Here is a 25074-nt window from a genome sequence, read left to right on the forward strand (position 1 = left end):
AGAGAAAGTCACGTGACTGGCTCCGCCTCGTATTGAAGTTAATGGGGGGGATATGGTTCTCCTATGCACAGAGTTTCGGAGTTCCTAGTCATCTATGCACGGAATTGCCGTTTGTCAATCCGTGCTATTTCACCGTGTTTGGGGGGGCGATCGGGTTGGTTTCATAGTAAGCTCCACTCTGAGATCTGTCAGCAGCCAATGAGAGCGTGAGTCACATGGGGGCGCGGCTGCACACAGGCAGTGCACACAGAGCCACACACAACCCGAACACGGTTTCATAGTAAGCTCCACTTGGGCGGAGGTGCGCTTCGCGCGTCTCCTTCCGCGTTCGCAATAAATACATAAATATGATAAAAGGCCTACGATAACAAAATAATAATAATAATAACAACAACAACAAAAAAGAAGTCTGCCACTATTAATATTGGGTGGACAATAAATTATAAAAGATATTAAATAAAAAATGGGGAGCTCGTGCTGTGATTGGCTAGTATGTTGTCAGACAACAGCAAGGGCTGACAACTATGAGTTGTGGAACATTTATGACATTTAAGAAAAAAATCAACACCAATTTTAACACATGATTATGCATGTTTGTGTAAACTTATATAGATGTAGCCTATTGACTAAAACTTGAAGTCTCATAACAAGCAATCATTGGGGTTCTAGTCAGTCTTTTTGATTGACTGATTGAGTACTTTATTAGAAGTTTGCTGAAAAAAGCACATGAAAGTACAGTTCAATACAAGGTCAGCTGATAGGATTAAAACCCAAGAAAGCCTATGGCTTGTTTCCAGTCTATGGTTCTAGACTACATTTTCTAAATCTCACAGAGAAAATATTATATATAATATTGTATTTATAAGAAATAGGCAACCGACTGTCAAACATAGTTTTATGTATTTATTTATTTTCAGAGTAGATTTATTTATATTACCCCCACCGGGGGTTTCCCGGACAACCATCTAGCCAATCATAGCACCACACACAGTCCATCCAGGCTATGGCATGTACAGTAGTTTTAAATCCAGTGGTGGAAAAAGTACTCAAATTTTTCACTTAAGTAAAAGTATCAATACTGCAATGTAGAAATACTCTGCTACAAGTAAAAGTCCGGAATTAAAAATGTACTTGAATAAAAGTACAAAAGTACTGTTATCAAAATGTACTTAAAGTACCGAAAGTAGAAAGTAGCCTACTCATTATGCAGAATGTCCCATTGCTCAACTTTTCAAATGTATAAATCTTTTGAAAATAGATCTACAAGCTCACAATACGTCTCGACGCATTGTGAGCTTGTAGATCAGCTATTTTCAAATGGCCAAAGTGTGAATAAGGCTGAAGTGGTTAATGTATGTTTTGTAGCCTAATCAAAATAATAAATAAATACAGTAACTAGTAACTAAAGTTTTCAAATAAGTTATTTGAAAATGTAGTCAAACACTTTAGGCAAACATTATACTTTTACTCCACAACAGTTATTTGAAATAACTGTTATGGCATAAAAGTGTTTGCCTCTGAGGTGTAGTGAAGTAGAAGTAAAAGTACTGAAAATTAGAAATACCCCAGTAAAGTAAAAAAAAATACCTCAAAATTAGTACTTGAGTAAATGTACTTAGTTACTTCACACCACTGTTTAATCCCCTGCCTGGTGGGGGTGTGGGCGTGGTGAAGTAGGGGGTGAATGGTTCGTTGAAAAAAGGGGGCGGGGACCACGAGTACTAAATTACTACATCCTCCCCGGCACACACTGGCATCATCATTCAATTCAAATTGATCCTAGACCGTAAAATATCTGTGAAAGTGCAGATCTTCGTATATTTCGTGAATAAGAAAACCTTGAAGTCAAACGTGGTTATTATTAGCCTATTATTATTATTATGGCCAAAGGAGAAGGAGCCGAGCAATATTCTAACACGAGTTTATTGAATAAACCGGCGGAGAGCTCAGATGGCATCAAGCTGGCTGGGAAGGTAAGTTCATTCATTGGTTTCTTACAATAATTATAGTTTGTTGAAGGTGGCTTTATTATAGGCCAAGCAAATCAACAGCAGCTTTAGAGAGGTTGTTTCATAAAATTATGATTTCATCCTGTAAATGTGTGTATGAAAGAACACGTTTATTCATTGTGCGCGACTCACTCGACACGCGACCTCCTTGATAATGCATTCATAAATCGCCACCACCCGCGCCTTTCTTTGTTTAAAGGGAATTAAACATAACCGGCCAATTAATCAGAGCATTCAAAAGCACGCCCGTCCCTGACTGACCTGCCCCTAGCAACTACCCTGTAGTTTGAATTTTATATAGGCTATATTATTATCAGTTAATAAGTATATGACTTGAACTGCAATCAATGTACCTTTTTTGTAGTTTTTTAAAAATATATTTTTGGAAAATATTTTTGGTTTTTGATCATTATGATGTTGGAGAGAGATAGTCAGTCACCAATGCTGCCAATTCTAGGCTTGTCTCTGTCTTGAGGCTGTGTCTGTTATATTATACCTCTATGGCTGTGTCTGAGCAGCTGCAGCAGACAGACAAGTCAGCCACCAGCAGCAAGGCTACGTGTCCTTCAGCCACTAGTGGAGGGTCTCCTATTAATTCATATCACATCTCATTTGAGTTACATGAAACTTGCTTTTTGAGATTTCACTTTAAGTGAAAATGCTCACTGTCTATTCTGGAGTAATCTAATCAGTCCAATGTATTCCAAGCATTTACTATCTAATCTTTAATCTGTTAAAACGTCACCTGAGGAGTGAGGACCCAATTCTAAAAATGTCATCTAAATCCTAACGGTTTTCTGAAAACCCTATGTTGCTATATCAGTGGTTCTCAAACTTTTCCATGTCAACGGACCCCCCCATCTCAAAATATTTTGTAGCAGTGACCCCCAGAAGCAAAGATTTGAGTTAAACTGTTTGCTTTAAAACACATATATTCAAAGATTTGCACACATTTTCTAGATAAAAAAATAAATAGCAGATCTACAAGCTAATAGCGTGTTTGTGACGTGCTATGAGCTTGTATATCTGCCAAGTATAAAATAATGGTTAAAGTGGTTAAAATCTCAAATGACACAGATACTTTCCCAGTTTTAATACCACCCCAATAAGTCATTTCTAATATCAAGAGGATGTGATAAAGCTGCCCACACTGTATATGCATGTGATTTGTTTCTTAATTTCTTTAGTGCCTGTATACAGAAAGCTCCCTGTGTTTTGAAGAGGAGCATCTTAGTTTTGGAAGTGAACATGCAACTAGTGTCCAAAGTGTCCTGATCTACTAGCATTGAAGGAATGTCTTAGGCCTATGTAAGAACGTGTATTTTCAGCTTATCGCATGAAGGAAAGGTGTTGACAAGTCTTAGGTGGCATTCATGACACATGTTCCCACATGGCATGGTCACACCATCTTGACTTGCGGGGGTTGGTTGCATCATGAGTGACACTTGATGCTACATTGAAATTTTGCACGTAGGAGATCCATTTATTTAGGGATTAATTGCAATTTATGGGTTATACTTGTCCAACTGCTCACGACTCACTTTGCACTCCTATTTTAGCTTTAGGTTAAATATGCCTGCTGCTTTGGATAGTCTGTATAGGGGGAATACTATGCATGATTGGGATCAAGTTTATATACAGTACACTTGTAATGTAAAGCCATTTTCACATATAAACTCAGAACAATGTCCATTCTGTTTGTTTCTGTTTGATTCTGTTGTGTTGAATACCATTGACACTTGGTTTGAATCACCAGATTGTGTGGCCATAGGCTCTTGTGTATTGTTTCTGCAATTTGAAACTTTCACTGTAGTGACCAGTTGTCAAGGTCCCCTATCGGTCAGAGCGTTTTTGTCACCTAAACAGAAGTGCAGTGTTTATCAACAAGACATAAGACATAACTCAGGAGGTTCATTCACATGTGTGGTCACAAGGGTGTTTTTATGCTCAGCCAATCTAAGAAAAGGTGGTGTCAAATTATGGCTCTAGCCCACTGTGCCTAGAGTAGGTGTTCATGACCTTCACAAGAATGTCAATATGTGACTAGCGGACAAGGGCATCATACAGTGTACAATACATAGCAGGCTCAGTTATCTAAAGTTTTAATGGTCACATAGCAGCCCCACCTTTCTCTGAGACTTGATTACAGTTGCCAGTCCGTCATTCAACTGCAGCAATCTATTGATGTTCATTCCAGTCGGCATGGGCACAGATTAGACGGCACCAAACACGGGGAGGTCTTTTGATTGGACGGAGTAGAGGGTGTGTTTACATGGCCCTGGACTGGCTGTTGGCCACAGAGCCAGTGGTTGGAGTCCTGGTTTACACTGGCAGGCATCCCTCTAGGTGGTGAGCCAGTTAAAGTAAGAGCCAAGCGGCTGTCATCCTTCCTTCAGAGGTGTGTGTATCCCTGGTGAGAGGGCATCCTCATTCCTCACCCATCCCAGGCTCTCTTGAGGATTTGTTTTTATTTTGTGTGTGTGTTGTAACCTAGGCTTTGCACAAACGGTTCGGAGATTGGCACTGCTGTTGCAAAACGTCTCATCTTAGGGGAGAAATTAGGTTTGCAGTGTTAAACAGGTCACTGATTTCAAAATGCGAAATCATGCGAGGCTGTCTGGTTTGCTACTGTTGGTTTCCCAGTAGTAGCCTCTTGTTTGTGCTGAAAAAAATACACAATGCCTTGTTGCCAACTAGACTACTCAGTCACTGTTTCCAGGGATTTAGGTCATATTGTGCATAAAGAATATCCAAAGAAAAAAGCGGAAGTGGAAATGCTTAAGTGAGAATTAATTGTTTGAAGAAGAGGGGAAGTGGTTTTGAATTCAAACTGAACATGTGAAGCAGGATATCAAACCTGAAACAACCAGGGACAAATAATTAGATAATGTATTGCAATTACAGCTTGTTTTGGATGAGCTTGCAACAGTCAACTGTGCTGATTAAGCTACTCCAAGGATCATTATAGCAAAGTCTAAGCCTTAAAATGCCTCTAAACCGCTAGAAATACTTGGGGCATTTCAAACATTCCATATTAACCTACATTTGGATAAAGCTGCCTTATGACTTCCAAGTCAAGCCCATTTATTAGGCATCTATAGGTTATTATACAAGCTAAGCAGTCACATACAGTATAATGTCTAGCTTTTTAGCTGTGACCTTGCAGTTACTAGTATAAGCCACTCTGTTGGTCGGTTAGCTTGTCTGTCCAAAGTTTTCAACTAGCACAAGTGCAAACCGAGGGCTCATTGCGGCTCATCACAGCTTACGTGCTTGTTCTTTAATACATTTCTGTTTTCTAGTTTCTTCTAGCCCTAGCTTCCAGAAGGCTCACCTGTATGATTCTCATTCATTTATTTTCCATTTTTCATTCTTTCTCAGCAGGAGACGAGGAACAGATTGTCAATCTGCAATAAACTGTGCTATGCCATTGGTGGAGCGCCTTACCAGATCACCGGATGTGCCCTGGGCTTCTTCCTGCAGATCTACCTACTGGATGTGGCTCAGGTGAGTCGGTATACTCCAACCATTTGTGCACTTCTGTAACCATAACTTGCCATGTTAGTTCTTTCATAATGGGAACCAGAATTTTAGATAACAAGGACTTTGCATTTATCACTTGAAAATCTGCAATTTATCGGCGAACGACAAAGGTGTGTAGCAAAATAAAACAAAATAAAACTTTGGTGGCTTTGGCCACCCTTTTGCCCTCAATGGCCCTCAATATGTATGGCATTCGGATAGGCACAAGGCCGGACATGGAACTTTTTGCCTCCCTACACACACACGCACTCTCTGTAGCACCTCTATACAATAAGGCCATTGTCGTTGAAAAAACGATGAGGCAGAACAGGTTCCTTTTTATTGTGTCGCTCATTAACTCCATGACAGGGCTCAACTGTAACACGCAGCAGGCTTACAGGAGCTTATGCTGAAAAAGTCTGCAGGGATAGGAGGGTGGGGGGGGGGTGTTTAGTAGGATGATTTGGTGGGTCTGCCTTTAATGGGCTTTGGCGCTGATCTGGCGGTCAACACTAAGACGCCGTTGTAAGTTGACGGCTTCCCAGGGGTTAGCTTTGTCTGGCCGCTCAGATCGGTGATTAAGAGTCAATTGGGTGACACAGCATGGAGCAGACTGTACAGTGCAGAGGTCTCGCATTCATCGCTGCACAGGCTTTCACTGGGTCTGTTCATCACAGTAGGCAGAGGACATGCAGAACACAAGCAGCAGAGACTGCTGAGTCTCTAGTTACAGAGTGTGCAAATTGGATATTGAATATATGCGTACATTCTGAATGTTACCAAAATACAGAATTATAAATGGGCCTAATATTAAGGCATGATTTGATTTATCAGACGTCATAAAAGAAAAACATGCTACATGTTTATCAGAGAAATGTCAAGGATATAAAACACCACACATCCAACACCAACATGGCTTTGAGCTCTCCCAGATATAGGTTGTGGAAGGCATGCAAGCATGAGTTGTCGGTCAGTAATTATTTTTAAATGAGATGTCAGGAGTGGCTAGATGTTTTATATAGCAACAGGTTTGACTGGTTTCGTTTCAGGAATTTTCCTATACAGGAAGTTGGGTGTACCTCCATGCAGTTATGACGATCTATTACTCGGAGAGAACGCATCAGAAGAATAACTTAAATTCCTAAACCACTGACATTACAATCGGACACTATTTAAGGAGTGCCAGTCAATAAATGTAAATGAAAATAAGCAGACAAGTGGTAAATGGATAACATATATATTGCACTTTATCTAATCTTTCCGACTACTCAAATGCGCTTTACAATGTTCAGATTCACCCATTCACGTGACAAATGCACACACACACACACAGGGAAAAAGATCATTTTCACTAAAATACAATGTTCTTTCCATCTTCTGCTATCACAGTTGGAACCCTTCTATGCTTCCATTATCCTGTTCGTGGGCCGAGCGTGGGATGCAATAACAGATCCCACAGTGGGCTTCCTGGTCTCCCGCACCCCATGGACGCGGTTCGGACGCATGCTGCCCTGGTAGGTACACAACAAACCCCAACTGGGTGCCCTATTACAGGGGTTTGGAAACTTGTGTCACGGACCCCCAAATAGCTTCAAGTGAATATGCTTTGGTTTAAATGAATTTTTTTAAATTGGGATATACTCACTGTATATGTTAGTCATACATTTTTGTATTGTAGTAATTTCTATTGAATTAAGGTGCAATGTATCCATTACTCATTTAGCTGGGGAACCCCGTCAAGGACCCATGGGGATCCCCAGACCCTGCTTTGAAAGGGTTTCATTGATGGGAAGGTAAAATTGTATCTAAACATAGTGAGGAGATGCTCATTATTCACTCTTCCCTCTGTAAATCCCTGAGGGGACTGCATATGGTTGAGCTTGGTGAGTCAGAGCTCATATGGGGTGTTCTCAGCTGATGTGCCAGTGTCCACTGAATGTGTGGGGGTGGGGTCTCGTGCCGTGACTGCATTTGAAATTCCAACGTCAGCCCCTGATGGGTTACTATAGTTCATACTGATGCTTTCATTGTCATACCACTTCCTCATTGCCCACACATCCATAATACCCTACCTCACTCTTTATCTTCCTCACTCAACCACTTTCTCTCTCTCTCTCACACACACACACACACACACACACCATAAAGACTTTACTGCAGCTCTGCAAACCATAAAATATCCTAATGAAAATATGCTTTCCGTACGCTGGTCCAAGATTTAACACTAAAACCTGAATGTGAAGAAAATCCCTTTACAATTGGCTAGTTGTGCGTCTTAACTTTTTAATATAGAAAACATGCATGAGTGGTTGGAGGTCTTGCACATTCCCACAGCATGGCCTCTTGACGTGGTGTTGATAAATATAACCCCAGCCTGCTAGAAGGTCTAGTTTTCACAGCAAGCATACACACCACTTTTCTGCCCTTCGTTTTTTGAGAAAGAATATTTTGCAAAGGAGTGTGACTTTTTCTCTGTATATGGGAAGACGCCGTTTTAAATAGACTAAATATATGAAAAAGATAACCCTCATTGTTCGGCCTGGATAATTACTGAATGCATAATGGTTAGGTTTAAATGGACTAAATACATGAAAAGGATAACCCTCATTGTTTGGTCTGGATAATTACTGAATGCATAATTGTTAGGTTTTATCTTATTTGACCTTTTTCTTTTTTAAACTTAGTCAGTTCAGTTTGAGCCCTTTCTACAAAATCCATTGTTTCAGGGTTACATTGCCTGGAGCGATGTCCCTTTCTTTTCCTGCAACTGTGTAGTGATTGTGTCTCTGTGGTGGAGAGAGAGTGGGGTGATTATATATAACGCTGCCACAGCCATTTCAGGCCACTGCTAGTGACCTTAGTGGGATGGCATGTCGCCATGTCTGTGCCTGTCAGTACTGACTATGGATTTATCCTTTGGACTGTAGTGGCATGCATATTCTATATCCCTGAGTCCTGAATCGTCAAACATGTTCGCTAAACTTCTCTTGGTCCATGTTTAGGGTGTCAATGACCCTCTATGTGAGAACGGTTAGGCACAGGGTGGGAGTGAGGGCTGTTGATTATGTAAGTGGCTAGTAGTGTTCCCTATACACTGAAGCCTTTAGAAGCTGCTTGATCTAATTGGAAATCTGAGGTAGGAAAGCTAGAGGGACAGGGAAAGGGGCAGTTGAAGAATGTTCTGGGGAAAGTAAAACTCTAGGCCTATATCTATGCTTTTCTATACTATCTACTATGTTTGTTTGCGTTGATGTTGGTTACAGATGCCAAGCCCCCCAAATTGAGATAAGGTATCTGCTGTTAAGTAATCGGTTACCAGGAGAGCAGGTCCTCCAAAGATCAAAATGTTCAGTGGAGGCATCCGTTTACTCGCAGGGGGTGTGACAGCCTTCCTGTTAATATCCCAAGACACTTGTGGAATGTTCCCTTCAGAGTCACCTTGATTGGGGTGCAGAGGGACCCGACCCAGGTCCCAGCAGGTCGGCTTCTGCCACAATCTGTTGTCTGTTTGTGTTGTCTCCCCGGGGGGGGCATTTAGCACACACTGGATTATTAATGCAGGTCACACGGGAACGCAAGATCTTCCCGTGAAGTCATTGTGTTCATTTGCACATAAATACCCACGCTTTTGCTCCCTTTTAGACCTGTTGTATGAAGTACTATAGGCCATTTTTAATTACAGGACTTGCAGGTTTTGTCAAATAAATAATAATTAATATGATGCATGTTACGCATAACTGCGTCTGCAACAAGTAGCAACGTGGGAGAGTGTTAAGTAGAAGAGATGTCATCACTATCTTAAGACCACATCAAGATATGAAAGTGGGTCTTGCAGACAAAATTTCTTGAATACAATCTGGCTGTTTTTCTTTAGAAAGAGAGTAGGAGTTGGTGGAGGAGGAAATGATGAGAGAGCCAGCGGTGAGTTCAGTCCCTTCGTGGATTTGATCAGTCCCACTGGAGAAACGAACAGATGACATTTCCCGTATGTTGAGAATTGCATGTGAGTTTGTGCTGTTGACGTTTATGTTGAGAAATGCATGCGTGTTTGAGCTCAGAGCTGCGCCTTGGGCAGGGAGGAGTAGGATAGAATGCAGTTAGGAGTTTCTCTGTCTTCCCAAGCTGTGTGTGGTGGGCGGACGGGGGGAGGGGTGATGAGACCGCTCGGGTTGGCTTATCATTGGTCCAACCCACAACACACCACCTGGCTCAGCCAATGGTGTTGCAGCTTTCAGCAGCAAGGGCCCTTGTAGACTTAATAGAATGTGTGAGGAATCCAAGAGGTTACTACAGTTCAAGTAGTGAGAGGGAGCAAGTGAATGAAATGTACTATTGCAGTCGATTTTACCGGCATAGACTGAAATGATGGGTTGCAGGTTTCCTGTTGGTAGTTTTTGGCTAGAATTAGGCAGTTTTTGCATGTAAATGCCTATAAAATGTGTTTAACATAGTTTAATATGATTTCTTAAACAAATATTTTGATGAAATGGCCAAATACCCACCCTTTTCTATTCACCATGCATCAAGACTATTTATCCAATTAATTTTTTTTTATTTTTTTTATTATTTTCTCTCTGTCTGAACTGTAATATAATATACAGCCATTACCACAAAAGGTGACCTGGCTATAGCAATTTTCCAAATTGATTATGTGTGCTCACATGTCTATATACATACACAGTGCAACTAGGTCAACGCCAATCTGGGAACCCATCGGCAAAATAATAATAATAATTTAAAAAAATAATATATATATATATATATATATATATATATATATATATATATATATATATATATATATATATATATATATATATATATATATATATATATATATATATATATAGTGTCGTGGAACTCTGAATCTGTCTTGAGAGATTAGGTCAACGCAGACATGAGACAAACTGTCTGTGACGTTATCAGAATTGGCCCATAAAATAGATAATCAGTGTTTAATTACACCATTTAATTCCTCTAACACTCATAATCTCATATTTGAACTGGCTGTCACTTGAGGGGTTTACTGACTAGGAGAAAATTAAACCAAACTCCTTGTCAGCACTGCTATTTTAGAACAGAAATGTGATGCTAGGAATGACATTATGGTGTCTGACACTGGTTATATAGTCTAAAGCATAACGTCCCAAGTCCCATAATGCACTTGGCCTAGCAGCCTGCTTTAGATCGTCTGGAGCAGATGGCAATTTGTTCCAATTTAGGACGGGATCATAATTTTTATGAAATGTGGATACAGGAACTAAGCTGCCTGTATCAAATATAAATGATCTCTAGATCCATTTCACAACATGATGTTATATGCTCTTAATCCCTATATACTTCTTTGACTGGTGTCCCCCAGGGTTTTATAATAGGCCCTCTCCTTTTTTCCTTCTACACAAAATGTATTTGCACATGGTGGCACAGAGAGGAATAATTTTAGCTACTGGTCACCGCTCTCTTGATAAGGGTTGGCTTTGAAGCTCTTACCCCCAGGGCACTCCCTCACCTGCGTCAGTTTCACATGCATTACGGAGCTTTGACTCAGACCATGCCTCCCATTGTACTCACTCGAACCTGTAATCTTACTCACAGGTGAAAGTAAAGTATACATCTAAAGGCTGCCAAAAATAGATATCGTAGCTCAGCTTGTTGATTAGCTATTTTCAGCACATGGCACTGTCGTATGATGAAGTTCAAGGCTTTATGATTGGTTGATTTAATCCACATTAACCCTGGCGTCTCCATTTTAGGCACATCTTCAAAAATGGTCAAATTCTTTCAATCAACCTTTTTTATTTTATTGTTATACAATTTTTCAAAAAATGTAAAAGCGCTGCATGGTTTTAATGATGGTTTTCTGAAAGTATCCTAAAGCTCAAATTTGCAGATGTGCTGAACATTCCCCCCATTAAATTTTTTCCCGTATGCAACTGGTATTAGAATGTGGTCTAAAGGGATGGGATACTTGGGAGAATCAGGAAAACCAATATTTTATTGGTAAAATCATGCAGCACAGCCAAGATTGTCTGTTCTACCATGTAGAGTGTTACCCACGCACTGGTCTGGCTATCCTTGTTTATTATTAGTACATTATTCATAACATACCAGAGCCATGACTGTTCATCTACGTCATGAGGGATCAAGGTACAGTGTCCCGTGTCTTTATTTCCTTATCTGAACAGGATATGATTAGGCCTCTCACAATTATGACATCATCGCCTAATCGCAATTATTTGAGATAATCGCAATTATTTTTGCATAATCGTCATAATCGTTTCCATGTTGAAAAATGTTCATACATTTTCAAAAGTTTTCCAAAAATAGCATCAATGGCAATACAACGCGTCAATTCATGACGCATTGTAAACTTTTATGTCAGCTGTTTCTGCAAATGTTTTATTTAATTTTTTGAAAGTATAAAATAATTAAATGTGTCTGTAATTATTTTGTATATTTCAGTTATTTGTCATATCTGCCCTGTGCAACTTTTGATTACAAAGCCTAAAAGGCAAACAGAAATTACGTTTTTATTCATATGTTCAATGCCAAAAACACGATTAAATCGCTAATCGCAATCAATCGTCAACTTAAATTTGTGATTGCGACAGCCCTAGACATGATACTGTATGTAATGGCAATTTTGTCATATCCTCTTGACAAATGGGTTATAACCCATGCAACTTCTGTTTGAGGAATTGCACTGTACTTCCCGCATGTGTGGTACCAATTACACACCCAGTGACCCACATGCATGCTTTCATCTGATTGGCTCGTACAGCTCAGGCCACAGGAAGAGTCTTTGTAAGGAAGGAAGTGACTGCTGTGATTTTAGTTAAAGTAGGTGGAGAGAGAGTGATGAAATGATTAGAACGGTAGAACAGCATGCTCTGACTCATATCAACATTGTGTATCCTTTTGAGTTCTTACTACATACAGTACACTGAACTTAACTGCCTCTCCTCAACCAATTTAAGGCGTAGCATCTAGCCATCAATCACGTATTACCTCAGGGAAGAAAGCTAAGTGATATGCTTATAGGCAAGTTCTTGCTTGGCACGATTACACTTTGGTAATCCTTAACTACCGGCAAAACAGGTTTTAAAGTCATACTTATACACAAATTAATGTGAAGCAGATTCTGCCAATGAATAAAATTACAAAACTCAGTCCCCAGTCAAATCAACACAAAGTTGACTTTTATTATCAAAAAGCACTACAAATATTACTAAGTGTAACTTTGAGACATGTTTCTCCTCCATGCAATGTAAGTCAATGGGCGCATACAGATATCTAATATCTCACAAATATTTGGTTTTAGATCATGGCAAGGTATCTACAAAACTCCAATCTCTACCAAAATGTAATTGTGCTTTAAGGTGAAAGACCAGGATGTCTTCATGTGATCCTGACACTAAGGCACACCAACTTCAACCTCAATCTAACACATAATCATGCATGTTTGTAACATTTCCAAGAATAATGTTTGTATCCCCTTTTCTCTCTTACCAATTATAACAACAACAACATGACATAACTGTGCCACTACAAGCTGGTTCACTCAAGTGTGGCATGGCTGCAGTGAGCATTGCAGAGTTGAGGCCATTTGGCTCAAAGTGAATGACGGAGAGGAACACAAGAGTTAATTACGGGGACAACATCATTATGTAATGATGATCGGCCTCTCTCTTCACACAGTGTGGTCACTGTGTGCTGGCATTACGCGCTTGAGTAGCGTCACGTTCTTGATCACTCACTGCGTTGTTGTGTCTCTTATAGGATTGTGCTGTCCACGCCACTCGCTGTGCTGACATATTTCCTCATATGGTATGTTCCCCCTTTTGAGAACGGCAAGGTCATCTGGTACCTGGTGTTCTACTGCCTCTTCCAGACCCTACAAACTGTGAGTAAGACACACACACACACACACACACACACACACACACACACACACACACACACACACACACACACACACACACACACACACACACACACACACACACACACACACACACACACACACACACACACACACACACACACACTCCACCTCACACACAAACACCCTTGCGTGCATGCAGTTACACCTTCACTTATCCTGTGCAAAATCAATGTTGACTCATGTTGCACACTGTTGACTCTGCAGGAGTCAAAAAGCTAATTTTCAAATCTTTTAATTTTTTTTATCTCAATCTTCTCCTTTGTTCTCCAGTGCTTCCATGTGCCTTACTCCGCCCTCACCATGTTCATCAGCTCAGATCAGAAGGAGAGGGACTCGGCCACTGCTTACAGTAAGTGTGATGATGAAACTAACCCACAACACAGGAAACCTTTCCGCACGGGTAAAGCGATAAAGGATGTCCAAACGTCAAATGGCGATTGTTTAAAGTTCGAAGTAACTTCCTGTCATGTGTCGTGTGAGGTCACTGTATGAATCACATCCACCAGCATAACCCCCCCCCCTTTTTTCCTTCCTTCTCTCTCCTCGCATCAGGGATGACTGTGGAGGTTCTGGGCACTGTGATTGGTACAGCCGTCCAGGGGCAGATAGTGGGCATGGCCAATGCACCGTGTCTCCCTGTACCTGGTGATGTCATGGAAGAATTTGACAACAATTCTACCTCCCTGCTCCCCGTCAATACTACCCACTCTCCCATCTCCCTGGAACACACGGTACACACACGCACGCACACACGCACTTCATCCAAATATAAACCAAATCCAAATTCCACTGGTGACTCACTTGTGTTTCTAGTAATCATGAAACATGAGAATGACACCAGCACACGGTGATGAAAGGGGCAGCCATAGCTGAGTACTGTAGGTAGAGAGAGGCCATTTAGTAATCAAAAGGTCGCCGGTTTCCCCCACAGCCTGCCCAGTCTATGTGTCATCTCCACAGTGTCCTTGAGCAAGACACTTAACCCCTAAATGCTCCCTGGGTGCTGTATTAAAGGCACTTCCCCACTGCTCCTAATTGTTAGGATGGTTTAAATGCAGAGGACACATTTCACATAAAAGGAGGCTAAAGTCTATAAAGTAGGTGTCTAATGTATAAACGATCAATTAACTCTGGACTCTGACCTTGCTTCTCCTTGTAGAAAATTGCCTACATGATCTCCTCGGGTGCCATCTGTGCCATCTACGTTCTGTGTGCCATCATTCTCTTCTTCGGAGTGAGAGAGAAAAAAGGTAAGACACTCATCCCTTAACTTACACTTTAGTCTAGAAGCATAGCAGCTTCACAGTCAAAATAAAGTCCCATAACGAGCGAAGGGACTTCGAGACAAACAGGCCTCATTTGTTCATCATAGGATGACTGTATTGCACCTGCATACAATGTGAAATTTACTGAATGCCTTCAGGGATAGATTATAAGTATATATGAATGAGTGAAAGAAAACACAATGCATTGCGACACAGTGTGAGCTTTGTAGATCTGCTATTCTTAAAGATTTTTAAAAGAAACTGAAACATTTTGAAAAAGAAATTCATATAATTGATCATTTTCCTTTTTCTCTTTCCTTCCCTCTCCTCCCAGAATCCCAGAGTCGTCCCCGGTCAGAGCCCATGGGTTTCTTCCAGGGAATAAGGATGGTGATGGGACATGGACCGTATGCCAAACTGGTTATGGGCTTCCTCTTCACATCATTAGCTTTCATGGTGAGCGCACGCACACACACACACACACACACACACACACACACACACACACACACACACACACACACACACACACAGAGGTAACTGATGCATTCATTCTTACTGTTTGATAGCACAGCTTCACTGCGACCACACTCAAAACAAAGTAATATTGGTCCACTTTCACAAGTTCAGGGTTAAATGAGCACTGAGGATTTTACAGTGTATGTCTTTCGCTGGCCGTACCTGGTCCTTTGGGCCTCTACTCAAAAGAGTTTCATATAGCTTCGTGAGGCTCTGTTGATATGGAAACGGCTGCTGAGTATGTGTGTGTATATGTAAAGTATGTTTGTTTTTATGGTTTATGGGCTAAGCCACTTCTCGTGTAAAATGTTTGGAGCGTATTGACAGTTTCTGCTCTCTCAGCCGCAGCATGTTTGGCGCCTGCAAGTTGAGATGTGTGTGTGTGTGTGTGTGTGTGTTGTACAATTTACTGAACACATCTTTGTGCTTCTTCTATACAGCTCCTAGAGGGGAACTTCGCCCTGTTCTGCAGCTATACACTAGGCTTCAGAAATGACTTCCAGAACATTCTACTGTGCATCATGGTGAGCACACACACTCACACACAGTCTCTCTCTCTCTCTCTCTCTCTCTCACACACACACACACACACACACACCAATGACATTTTCAGTGCAGACAAAATGGATAAGTGCGCGGTTTCCCACAGTACTGACCAAGTCTGTGTCAGCATACAGTATGTAACCTTCATCGACCCGAGGAAAAACAGAAGCATTATCTTTGCGTACACAAAGGAAAACATAAATTCTCTCAGGCCAGTCACTGCCCAGTGAGAGCCAGTGGCTCCTGGCTACTGTGATGTGTGACCACTCTGACTGGCAGGTCTAAATGCCAGCCCATTCCCACCGACACCAGAGACACAGCAGAGCTGTTGTGCTGCTCAGCTGTGGGAATTAGCATTTTACATTCTCTGTCCTTTTGTTCTATTTGATATACTTTCATTGTCCCTCTTTTTATATGTGGACAAGTAGGGGGGAGAGAAGGCCTTAATATCAAAAGATCAATCGATCTTAAGCGTTCAGGTTCCTGGAAGGTATTAAGTTCAATTAACGGTCAGCTGCGAGCTACCAAACTGAACTTTACAGGGTGAGAAACTGTCTTCGGGTCAGCGAGGTTGAACAGATTTGAAGCACTGATCCTTTACTTTATGGAAAGGATTACACAGCCAAAGAGGGTGACTTTTCAGACATGGAAGTTTTAATTTATTTAATGATTTGACTGTTTTTTCCTTTTCCTGAGATCTCTCGATCTCATGCCAGTGACGCTAATCCACATCTTAAACGTTAAAGAGAGACATCAAGCTGACTTCTGAACAGCCCTCATGGTGTTTATTGTTATGTATACCATGGGAAAAGTCTGATTAAACCAGAGGCACGGTAGGCGTTGTTTTTCCAGCACATTAGATAATCGCAAGATACTGTAACTCAATAGGTAGTCCACAGGAACTGCAGCGGGTGGATAAATACCAGGCCTCAGGAACGGCACAGGGTGTACACCCTGTGACAATGAAACATTGTCCAAGGGGCGGTAAGGGAGCTCATCAGATGCAAACAAACAAAAGGACCATGTGTTTCTGTTTGTTGCTTTGAGGCACTTTGGGAAGACGACGTTCCACGGCACAACGTTCCAGGGCACAACGTTCCAGGGAACGTTGCTAGCCAGGGGGTGACCTTTTCTTGGGGCTTGCTGAATTGTGTGTGACTGTCGGAAGATTAGTGAGGTGTTTGCTTTAACATTGTGCACGTCGTGAGCTTGTGGATCGGCTATTTCAGTGAAGAAAGTTGGCGTTGTAGAGGGAAAAAAGTGGCCAACTATGGACCCCCTGGGGGACCCTGGTCAACGAAGTATATAAGGTTAAGTGGTTAATTTCCCTAGAATATGCTGTGAGCTGTGTTTTTTTAATAATGCTCATCTCAGAGATATTGATTAGGCAAAAAATGTAAACGGCACAATTACATTTATAATACTTTGTCTAGAAGGTCCGTCCAAAAAAGTCCTTGCGGTCTTGTTTCCATTGGGGTCCTTGGTATTCAATTCATAGATACTGTAGGTTTCACCATAAGAGGGGTTGATTTTCAGAGGAGAAGCCTGGCAAGGTTGCTGATGGTAATGACAACGATGGTAATTATTCAAAAGCGCAAGAAATGTAACGGATACTCTTATCTAGTGTGAAATCAGTCTAAATGGCATGAACCCTTGTCAACAAACAACATAGTACTGTAAGTAGACTGCAAAGGAAACAATTTAGTGCTTCAGAGAAACTAGAATACTAGGTAAACGACAAACCTAGCATCTGTCTAAACAACATGCTAAATAAATGGCATACAACATAACCTTCTTAGCATTTGTGCTAAGGCAAAAACAAATCTAAACTAGAAAAAGTGCTCCTCGGAGCACAGGTCTCCGCCAGGTCAGGTAGGTTATTGTGGGCCAACAATGTTCGGAATTCGCCAATCAGGGTGGAATATGAAAAATCGGACAGAACCATCTTGATCACTTGACTATAGAGATAATGGGTACCGATTTGCATGATGATTGTAGGAGTAATACAAAAAAGAAAAGTGTTGAAAAAATCAGCCTCCTGGTGGCGCTATAATAGGGCAATGTTAAAGGGTGGCATTTGTTCTTCAACATAGTGCGAATGTGCGTGCAAAGTGTCACCTCAATCGTTCATGATTTGTGGCATTTTGTTCAAAGCAGGCCACGTCGGCAAACTTTAGATGTCAATGTTAGCCAATCAGGATGAAATATGAAAAATCAAACAGTTCCATCTTGATCACGTGACTATAGAGATCATGTGTACCGATTTGTGTGAAATTTGGATAAAATCTGAAGGCTTAATATCCAAAAATGTGTTGTACATAAGTGGGCCTCCTGGTGGCGCTATAAAAGGCAAATGTGAAAAATGCAGGGCAGATGTTTTTCCTTGGCCTCTAGGGAGTGTGCTTGCAAAGTTTCATGCAGATCGGTACAGTTAGTTAAAAACACAAATCAGCCTTTTATAGCGCCACCATGAGGCTGATTGGAAAAATGTCAAGTGCCATTTGTTCCTCGGCGTAGTGGGAATGTGTTTGTGAAATTTCACAGAAATCGCAAGCTGCGTTCATGATTTGAGGCATTTTGTTCAAAACGGACCAATCCTGCAAATTTTGGAAGCCAACCTTAGCCAATGAGGATGGAATATGGGAAATCGGACAGATCCGTGTTGATCACATGACTAAAGAGATATTGTGTACCGATTTGCATGACGTTTGGATTAAATCTGTAGGAGTAATATTAAAAAAATTGGTTTTGCACAAATCGGCCTCCAGGTGGCGCTATAACAGGCCCATGTGAAAAAGTTGAGGCAGAGGTTCTGAATTGGCATCCAGGGAGTGTGTGTGCACAGTTTGGCAGCGACCGGGCCAACGGTGCCGGAGATTAGCAAGGACACACACACACACACACACACACGGACACGGACACACACACGGACACACACACGGACATACTCTCTCGCCATGCCTTTCGGCCTGGCGGAGACAATAACGTATGAGAACACGTAAACAACATATCTGCAGCATTTACTATATGCTCCACAGTTCACCGTGAAATGTGGAAAGCTAGTGTGGCACCAGAGGACTGTTATCATTAGCTGGGCCATCAGGGGGGTCAAAGGGCACCTGACTCCTAACTAAGGTCATTGAGAGGATGATCTCTGTGGAACTTTGCATTGTATTGAACCAGGATTTGTTTTGGGAAGGGCTATACACCTCTATATTGTCTGCCGTCTGTTCTGTTGTGATTGGCCCTTGAGAGGTCACATATTCTTCATTCCATCAACACAATTAGAAGTAATTTTTGGAAGTGTTAAGCCCCAAATGACAGCTAATCCCTTTGAGGGATACTTGTGTTATTGCTTTTCTTGACTTGGTTGGTTGCATAATTCCTGTATTTATTGGTGCTATACGGCTTTTCGTTCAAATTTTCATTGTTGGTAGACGTATGAAATAAAACATTGTATAACAATGTTTTTTGATTGATTGGATTGTACGTAATGGGTCCCGAGTCCTGTTGCTCCTGTGACACCTGAATTTCCCTCCGTGATTTTTTTTTTTGTAGTATCTTACCATATAACAATAACCTGGAGCATTGCGTTCACTTGCAAAAAAATAAAACCTTCCGTGAAACCCTTGCCACAGCCACTAAGTGCTGTTCTGTCACTGTCTTTGCCAACAAGATGGTTGGATAACCAGTTAAACAATTATATATTTTTATTTCCCCTCCAGCTCTCGGCTACCCTGACCATCCCCTTCTGGCAGTGGTTCCTGACTCGGTTTGGGAAGAAGACAGCTGTTTATATTGGAACTACGGTAAGGCTGCAGTGATGTTATTACCCCGCCAGACCACTCGGTGTGTGTTAACATAGTACTGAAACTTGGTTTCAATGACTGACATGTTTCTCTCTCTCTCTCTCCCTCTAGTCTGTTATCCCCTTCATGATTCTGGTGGTGTGTGTTAAGAGCAACTTGTACGTCACGTACCTCGTCTCCTTTGCTGCTGGAGTGAGCGTGGCCGCAGCCTTCCTGTTGCCATGGTCAGTGACACACACGCATGCACACACACTGACGCCACTTGTTCAAGCTCTAGATTTGGTTATGGTGTTACTGGTCTTACTGATCGCGTCTCTCTGTACTTGTAGGTCGATGCTTCCCGATGTGGTCGATGACTTCAAGGTGGCCAACCCTGACTCCACCGGCCATGAGGCCATCTTCTACTCATTCTACGTCTTCTTTACCAAATTTGCATCTGGAGTTTCGTTGGGCGTTTCTACACTGAGCTTAGAGTAAGTCGGGCCGAAACCTTGTAACTCCATATGTCCATATTTTATGTTTTTTTCATAAATTAATGCCCTATTTCATACTTCGTATGACAGTGTTGCGCAAAAATGGCAGATCTACAAGCTCAATGTGTTGCATCACATTGTGAGCTTGTAGATCTGCAATTTTGGCCACTTTTGTGACTTATTTTTACTTTTTGCTACTTTTCACGATTACGCACGCACGCACAGTCACCCAAAATCTACTCCATTAATCCTTCAAAACAAGTCGGGAGGTCTTGTCATTAACCAACTGAAGTCTGACACTCGGCACTAAGCCAAATCCCACTTCAAAGTTGTTAATTTACCCATTCATCTCATTGAGTACAGTAAAGTAATAGGATAGTGTGTGTGCATCACATGTTTAGAGTTACTGTGTAGAATGATGGCCTTTTGATCTGTCATGTGATGGTCTGCTATCAGGACAGGAGACTCCTGTTGTACACTATTTTTGGATAATGTTTTGATCATTTTCATTCAACCCCTCCTCTGGATGCTTTGTTAAAATTATGATGATGTAATATAATTTCCCCCCCAATTTATAGCTTGTGTATTAACAGGTTTCCTATCATATCTGTAGTTTTGCAGGCTACATTACTCGAGGCTGTTCACAACCAGAGGCGGTCGATATAACCCTAAAAGTGCTTGTCTCTGCCGCGCCCATCGTCCTCATTCTGATTGGCTTGGGTATATTCTACTCTTATCCAATTGATGAGGAAAGGAGGCAAGGCAACCGCAAACTGCTCCAGGAACTGCGGTAAGGCTAATGTCAATGTCTGCTTGATTTGTTATATGTATTTGCCCGCCAGTGTCGCCTATTAAAAAAAGAAAGTTTAATTAAAAAATGTTTAAAAGAAAATTGGCATATGCAACCAAGTGTGAATGAGGCTTTACAGTTTGTTGCTTCTTGCATGTGTTTACTTGTCTGTTTAGAGGAACCCAGAGTAAAGAAACGTTTGTGTTCTTGCAGGGACAGCGAAGCAGATTCTGAAACGGACTCGACAGAGCTGGCCAACATGGCCTAGAACCTTTTAGTAAACCCATGGACCAATCGGGTGACTCACTGCCATTTGCACTGGGCGGGACCAATGGACATGGGCCTGTCGAATCGTAGTGACACTGCCTTGTCCAATTACATTGCTGCTCCTAAATGTCTTCAAATCTTTCTTTAATGACGCAATGTCATGGCAAAGGCCTGGCCATCGCCTTCCTGGAATAAGTATCTGACCCTCTTCAACTGTGACAAGGTCTAACGCCACCGTATCTACGTTTATTGCCAATTAGGCCAACTTTCAAAAAACATGTTTTTGTACATTGAACTTGTACTAGTTGGTAGTTCTACAAATGTTTTTGAAATTGGCCTTTTTTTTATGTTTTGTTAAAGTTGCACAAGATCTTGAAATGTGATGCATGGATGCATTTTGTGGGCACTGCCAACGTTGGTTCTATTTAGAACTCATGAGTTTCTATCCCAATAGACATATATATATATATACACACCATATCACAAGTAATGTTGGAAATTCACAACCTTGAGCACTGCACTAAAAGAACTTTATACTCCATGAGATGTATTAGGGCCTACATGAGAAACTTGAACAATGGTAATGATGCCTTAATTTCATTACATATATTTTCTTTCTTTTTTTTTCTTTTTGTTTTACAAATTTCACAAATTCTGATGCATTTTGATAGACATGTTTTAAAGTCTATTGAAGTATTTCTATCCAATTTCTAAAGTGTTTGTTATATTTGGCATTTGTATCATTGTGGACCATCTGATACTCAAAATGGCCTTCTAATGTTGGTTAAATGGAACCAAGCTACAAACTTATTTTGGCTGGTCCAGCATCGAAATGTTTTACAATTCCGTTCCCCTTCTCTAGAACAAGCTCAAACTATTACTTTGTACTTTTGTTTTCCAATTTGTGCGCACATCCAGTTTACTGTAACCAACTGGCCTGTCCCTGTCCCCATCCTACTGACTTTGCTCAAAAGAGATGGTAAACTATCTGGTCTTTAAATAAGTGGTTGCACTGTAGAAGCTGTGCTCACTAGTTTTAATTTCCCTAACATTGTATTGAAACCACTAAGATAGGACAGCAGTTAGTTTGCACAGTCAAGTAGTTGACAAAATGACACAACAATAACATTTACATTTATTTATAACACAGCTACTGAAGACCAGACACGGATTACTGTCTTTTATATTGACTTTATTGAACGAATCCATAAGTGCAACTGGTACTATTCTAGAGATATTATTTAAGTATTTATTAGTGTCGATTTTAGTGTTTTTGAGTTCACGTTTGCAGGATGGCCACGTTTTCCACAGTATTTAACCTGTTCAAGGCATCCAAGTTTATTCCGAATGAGCAAGTTTTGAATGAAGTAGGGGGGAGAGATAACGTGATATATGTATTAATGTGAGGAGCCTTAGAGAAAACGTTTTAAATGGTCAAATTCATGAGCCTTTTAAATGCATGTCCTTGATCGAAGCTAGCCCCACCCTCCCCCCCTCCATCTGCATTATTAAAAAAAAGGGAAGCACATAATTTTGGAGAAGAAAAAAAACCCAGGATGTTTGGGATGTGAATTTTGTATTGTCTCATGCGTTTTGTATGTGTGTGTCAACGTTTCAAAATCAATGTACAGTTAAAGGAATGGCTAATTACTTTATAATCCTCTGAATTCATCATTCAGGGAAAAAAAGAGGGTTTCATATCTTGGATATGGAACATGTGCAGTCATATGTTATACATACTGTTACATCTTCAACATATGTTGATGCTGACGACCGGGTTATCGGGAAAAGTTTTTTTGATGTCATCTATTTGCCTCTTTTCCTCAATGTTTATTTCCCTCCTGAGGGCGCTTTGGCCCTTAGTAGACATGTGCCATCTACATGCCATCCTCTGAGAGCACAGTGACATTTCTACCCACTAAAGCCTAATTCATTATTTGTCGTATTTAAGTACGATTTATATTTAGTCGCATGGTGACGTCGCACGTCAAAAATATCCAAGCCCAACGTGTCGCATCCGCGACACATAATGAGCGTGTATATCACGCGATGCCGTTGTGTGACGAAGCATAAATTAGGCATGAAGGTAACCTTTGCCGAAAAAGAACATATCTTTCCTGCTAATAAACATGCAAATTATAAATTAGGCTCCCTCTGTAAGAATGGTGCCATTTTTAATATCTCGGTCGTTATTGTTTTAAGAAACTGTTGGACAACTTCCCTCCCGTCTCTTGAGGCTGTGGCCAAAATGTGTGAGCTTTAATCAATCTGTGAAAAGCGCACAAGTCTTGTGTATACATGCCTCCTGTGCATAATGTAAATATTGTACAGTGTGTAAATATCTTTGATATTTGTGGCAGCAAGTGAAATGAACTTCTGTTCGTTAATGTACTGTAGTTATTTAAGAAAAAAAGATGTTTGAAATTAAATATGGAAAGAAATGTTAAGATATTGTTAATAAATACTGATTCATAATAATGTGAGTTGTCAGAATTCATTAATTTAAGTTTGTCATACCTTGTATATATTATATATAGACTGTATGGAATTCCGATGCCCATAAATGAAAATGGCATATTCAAAGTACTTTCATGTGCATATTTGGCCAATGTTTTTATATTTTGAAACACATGAACTAAAACATATTACTCTTATGTGATAGACAAGTAGAGGGTATTTCTATTTTATTTTGAAAGCACAAAGCAGACGCAATAATAATAATAATTAATACGGTATAACGTATAACTGCAATAAGAATAAAACGTATAATAAAAGTTTTATGTATGAACTGTTATGTGCTATAGATACATGGCAGTGCAGACTGAATGAATGGGTAGAGCAAGAGAAACGCTGTAACGGTGTAAAGTAACTAAGTACATTTACTCAAGTACTGTACTTAAGAACAATTTTGAGGTACTTTAACTTTACTGGAGTATTTCCAATTTTCTGTACTTTTACTTATACTCCAGTACATTTCAGAGGCAAATTTACTCCATTACAATTATTTGAAAACTTTAGTTACTTAGTAGATTTTTATTATCACAAAACATACATTAACTGATTAATTGAATACATAGGACCCCAATGGAAACAAGACCGCAAGGACTTTTTAGACCAAGTGTTTGACTGTACTTGTGATGTTTTGCATTTCTGTCTATAAACATATTCAATCAATCAACCACTTTGGCCATTTGAAATACTGAAGTACTTTTTCCACCACTGGCTTTATACAGGGTTAGGGCACGGCCACACCGCACAAATGCGTGGATTCATGGTCTTGCGATGTTTTGACCATGAATCCACACATTTGCATTGACAAAGCATTGGCAGATTCCGCCCCAGAGGTAAAATAAAAGTGCGGTGTGACCGTGCCCTTAGTTAGCGAAAGGTTAATAAACAACCTGTTTTTCAATATCAATAAGATAGCTGAGTGGTTAGTGAGCCCGCCTGGGCAGCCAGAGGCCGTTGTCACAGGTTTGTTTCCAGGCCAGGCCAGCAATGTATCGATGTGTGTCCATGAGTAAGACTCTTAAACCCTGATTGCTCCCAGAGTGCCATAGAATGGCTGCTCACTGCTCCTAGTAGTTATAGGATGGGTAAATGCAGAGGACAAATTTCACGTACATATACAGTGACAAAAAACACTCCCAGTGGTACAACATTTTTTATTAAATTATTAAGATCAGCTGATATTGGACTACAGGAGGTCACAATGAGAGTGTGCCCCATGCACTGTACATCAACAGCATTGCAGTGGAGAGGGTCAGTAATTTGTACAACATGAATGTTGCTAAAGATTCTTCTTTGTCAATGACTTAACTGTTTTTGTTGTAGATTTGACACTGCTGTTGATTAAGCGTCACAGAAAGCTGAGTCAGTTGATAAAGTGACACGTTTAACAGTTAGTGATATCAGGATTATCTTGGATGAGG

At 40.7% G+C, this 25074-nt stretch overlaps 1 protein-coding gene across 1 annotated transcript; it reads left to right on the forward strand.

The window, feature by feature from the left end:
* Window positions 1-1767: 1767 nt before the first annotated feature.
* On the forward strand, window positions 1768-23620 carry mfsd2ab (MFSD2 lysolipid transporter A, lysophospholipid b). The gene is made up of 14 exons (XM_080443109.1): window positions 1768-1973; window positions 5391-5516; window positions 6921-7045; window positions 13311-13434; window positions 13747-13825; window positions 14029-14207; window positions 14636-14726; window positions 15076-15197; window positions 15701-15784; window positions 19529-19612; window positions 19724-19836; window positions 19942-20085; window positions 20699-20875; window positions 21089-23620. Exons 1-14 carry the CDS (start codon window positions 1881-1883, stop codon window positions 21141-21143), a joined length of 1596 nt encoding a protein of 531 aa, XP_080299235.1. The 5' UTR covers window positions 1768-1880; the 3' UTR covers window positions 21144-23620.
* Window positions 23621-25074: the final 1454 nt, after the last annotated feature.

The sequence above is a fragment of the Gymnoscopelus braueri genome, assembly GCF_963280865.1.
Source record: "Gymnoscopelus braueri genome assembly, chromosome: 11".
Lineage (NCBI taxonomy): Eukaryota > Metazoa > Chordata > Actinopteri > Myctophiformes > Myctophidae > Gymnoscopelus > Gymnoscopelus braueri.

Coding starts and splice junctions, on each gene's coding strand:
- mfsd2ab (XM_080443109.1), top strand. CDS start 1,881: ATGGCCAAAGGAGAAGGAGCCGAGCAATATTCTAACACGAGTTTATTG. Junction 13,826..14,028: donor GGACTCGGCCACTGCTTACA/GTAAGTGTGATG, acceptor TCCTCGCATCAG/GGATGACTGTGGAGGTTCTG. Junction 14,727..15,075: donor CGGAGTGAGAGAGAAAAAAG/GTAAGACACTCA, acceptor CTCTCCTCCCAG/AATCCCAGAGTCGTCCCCGG.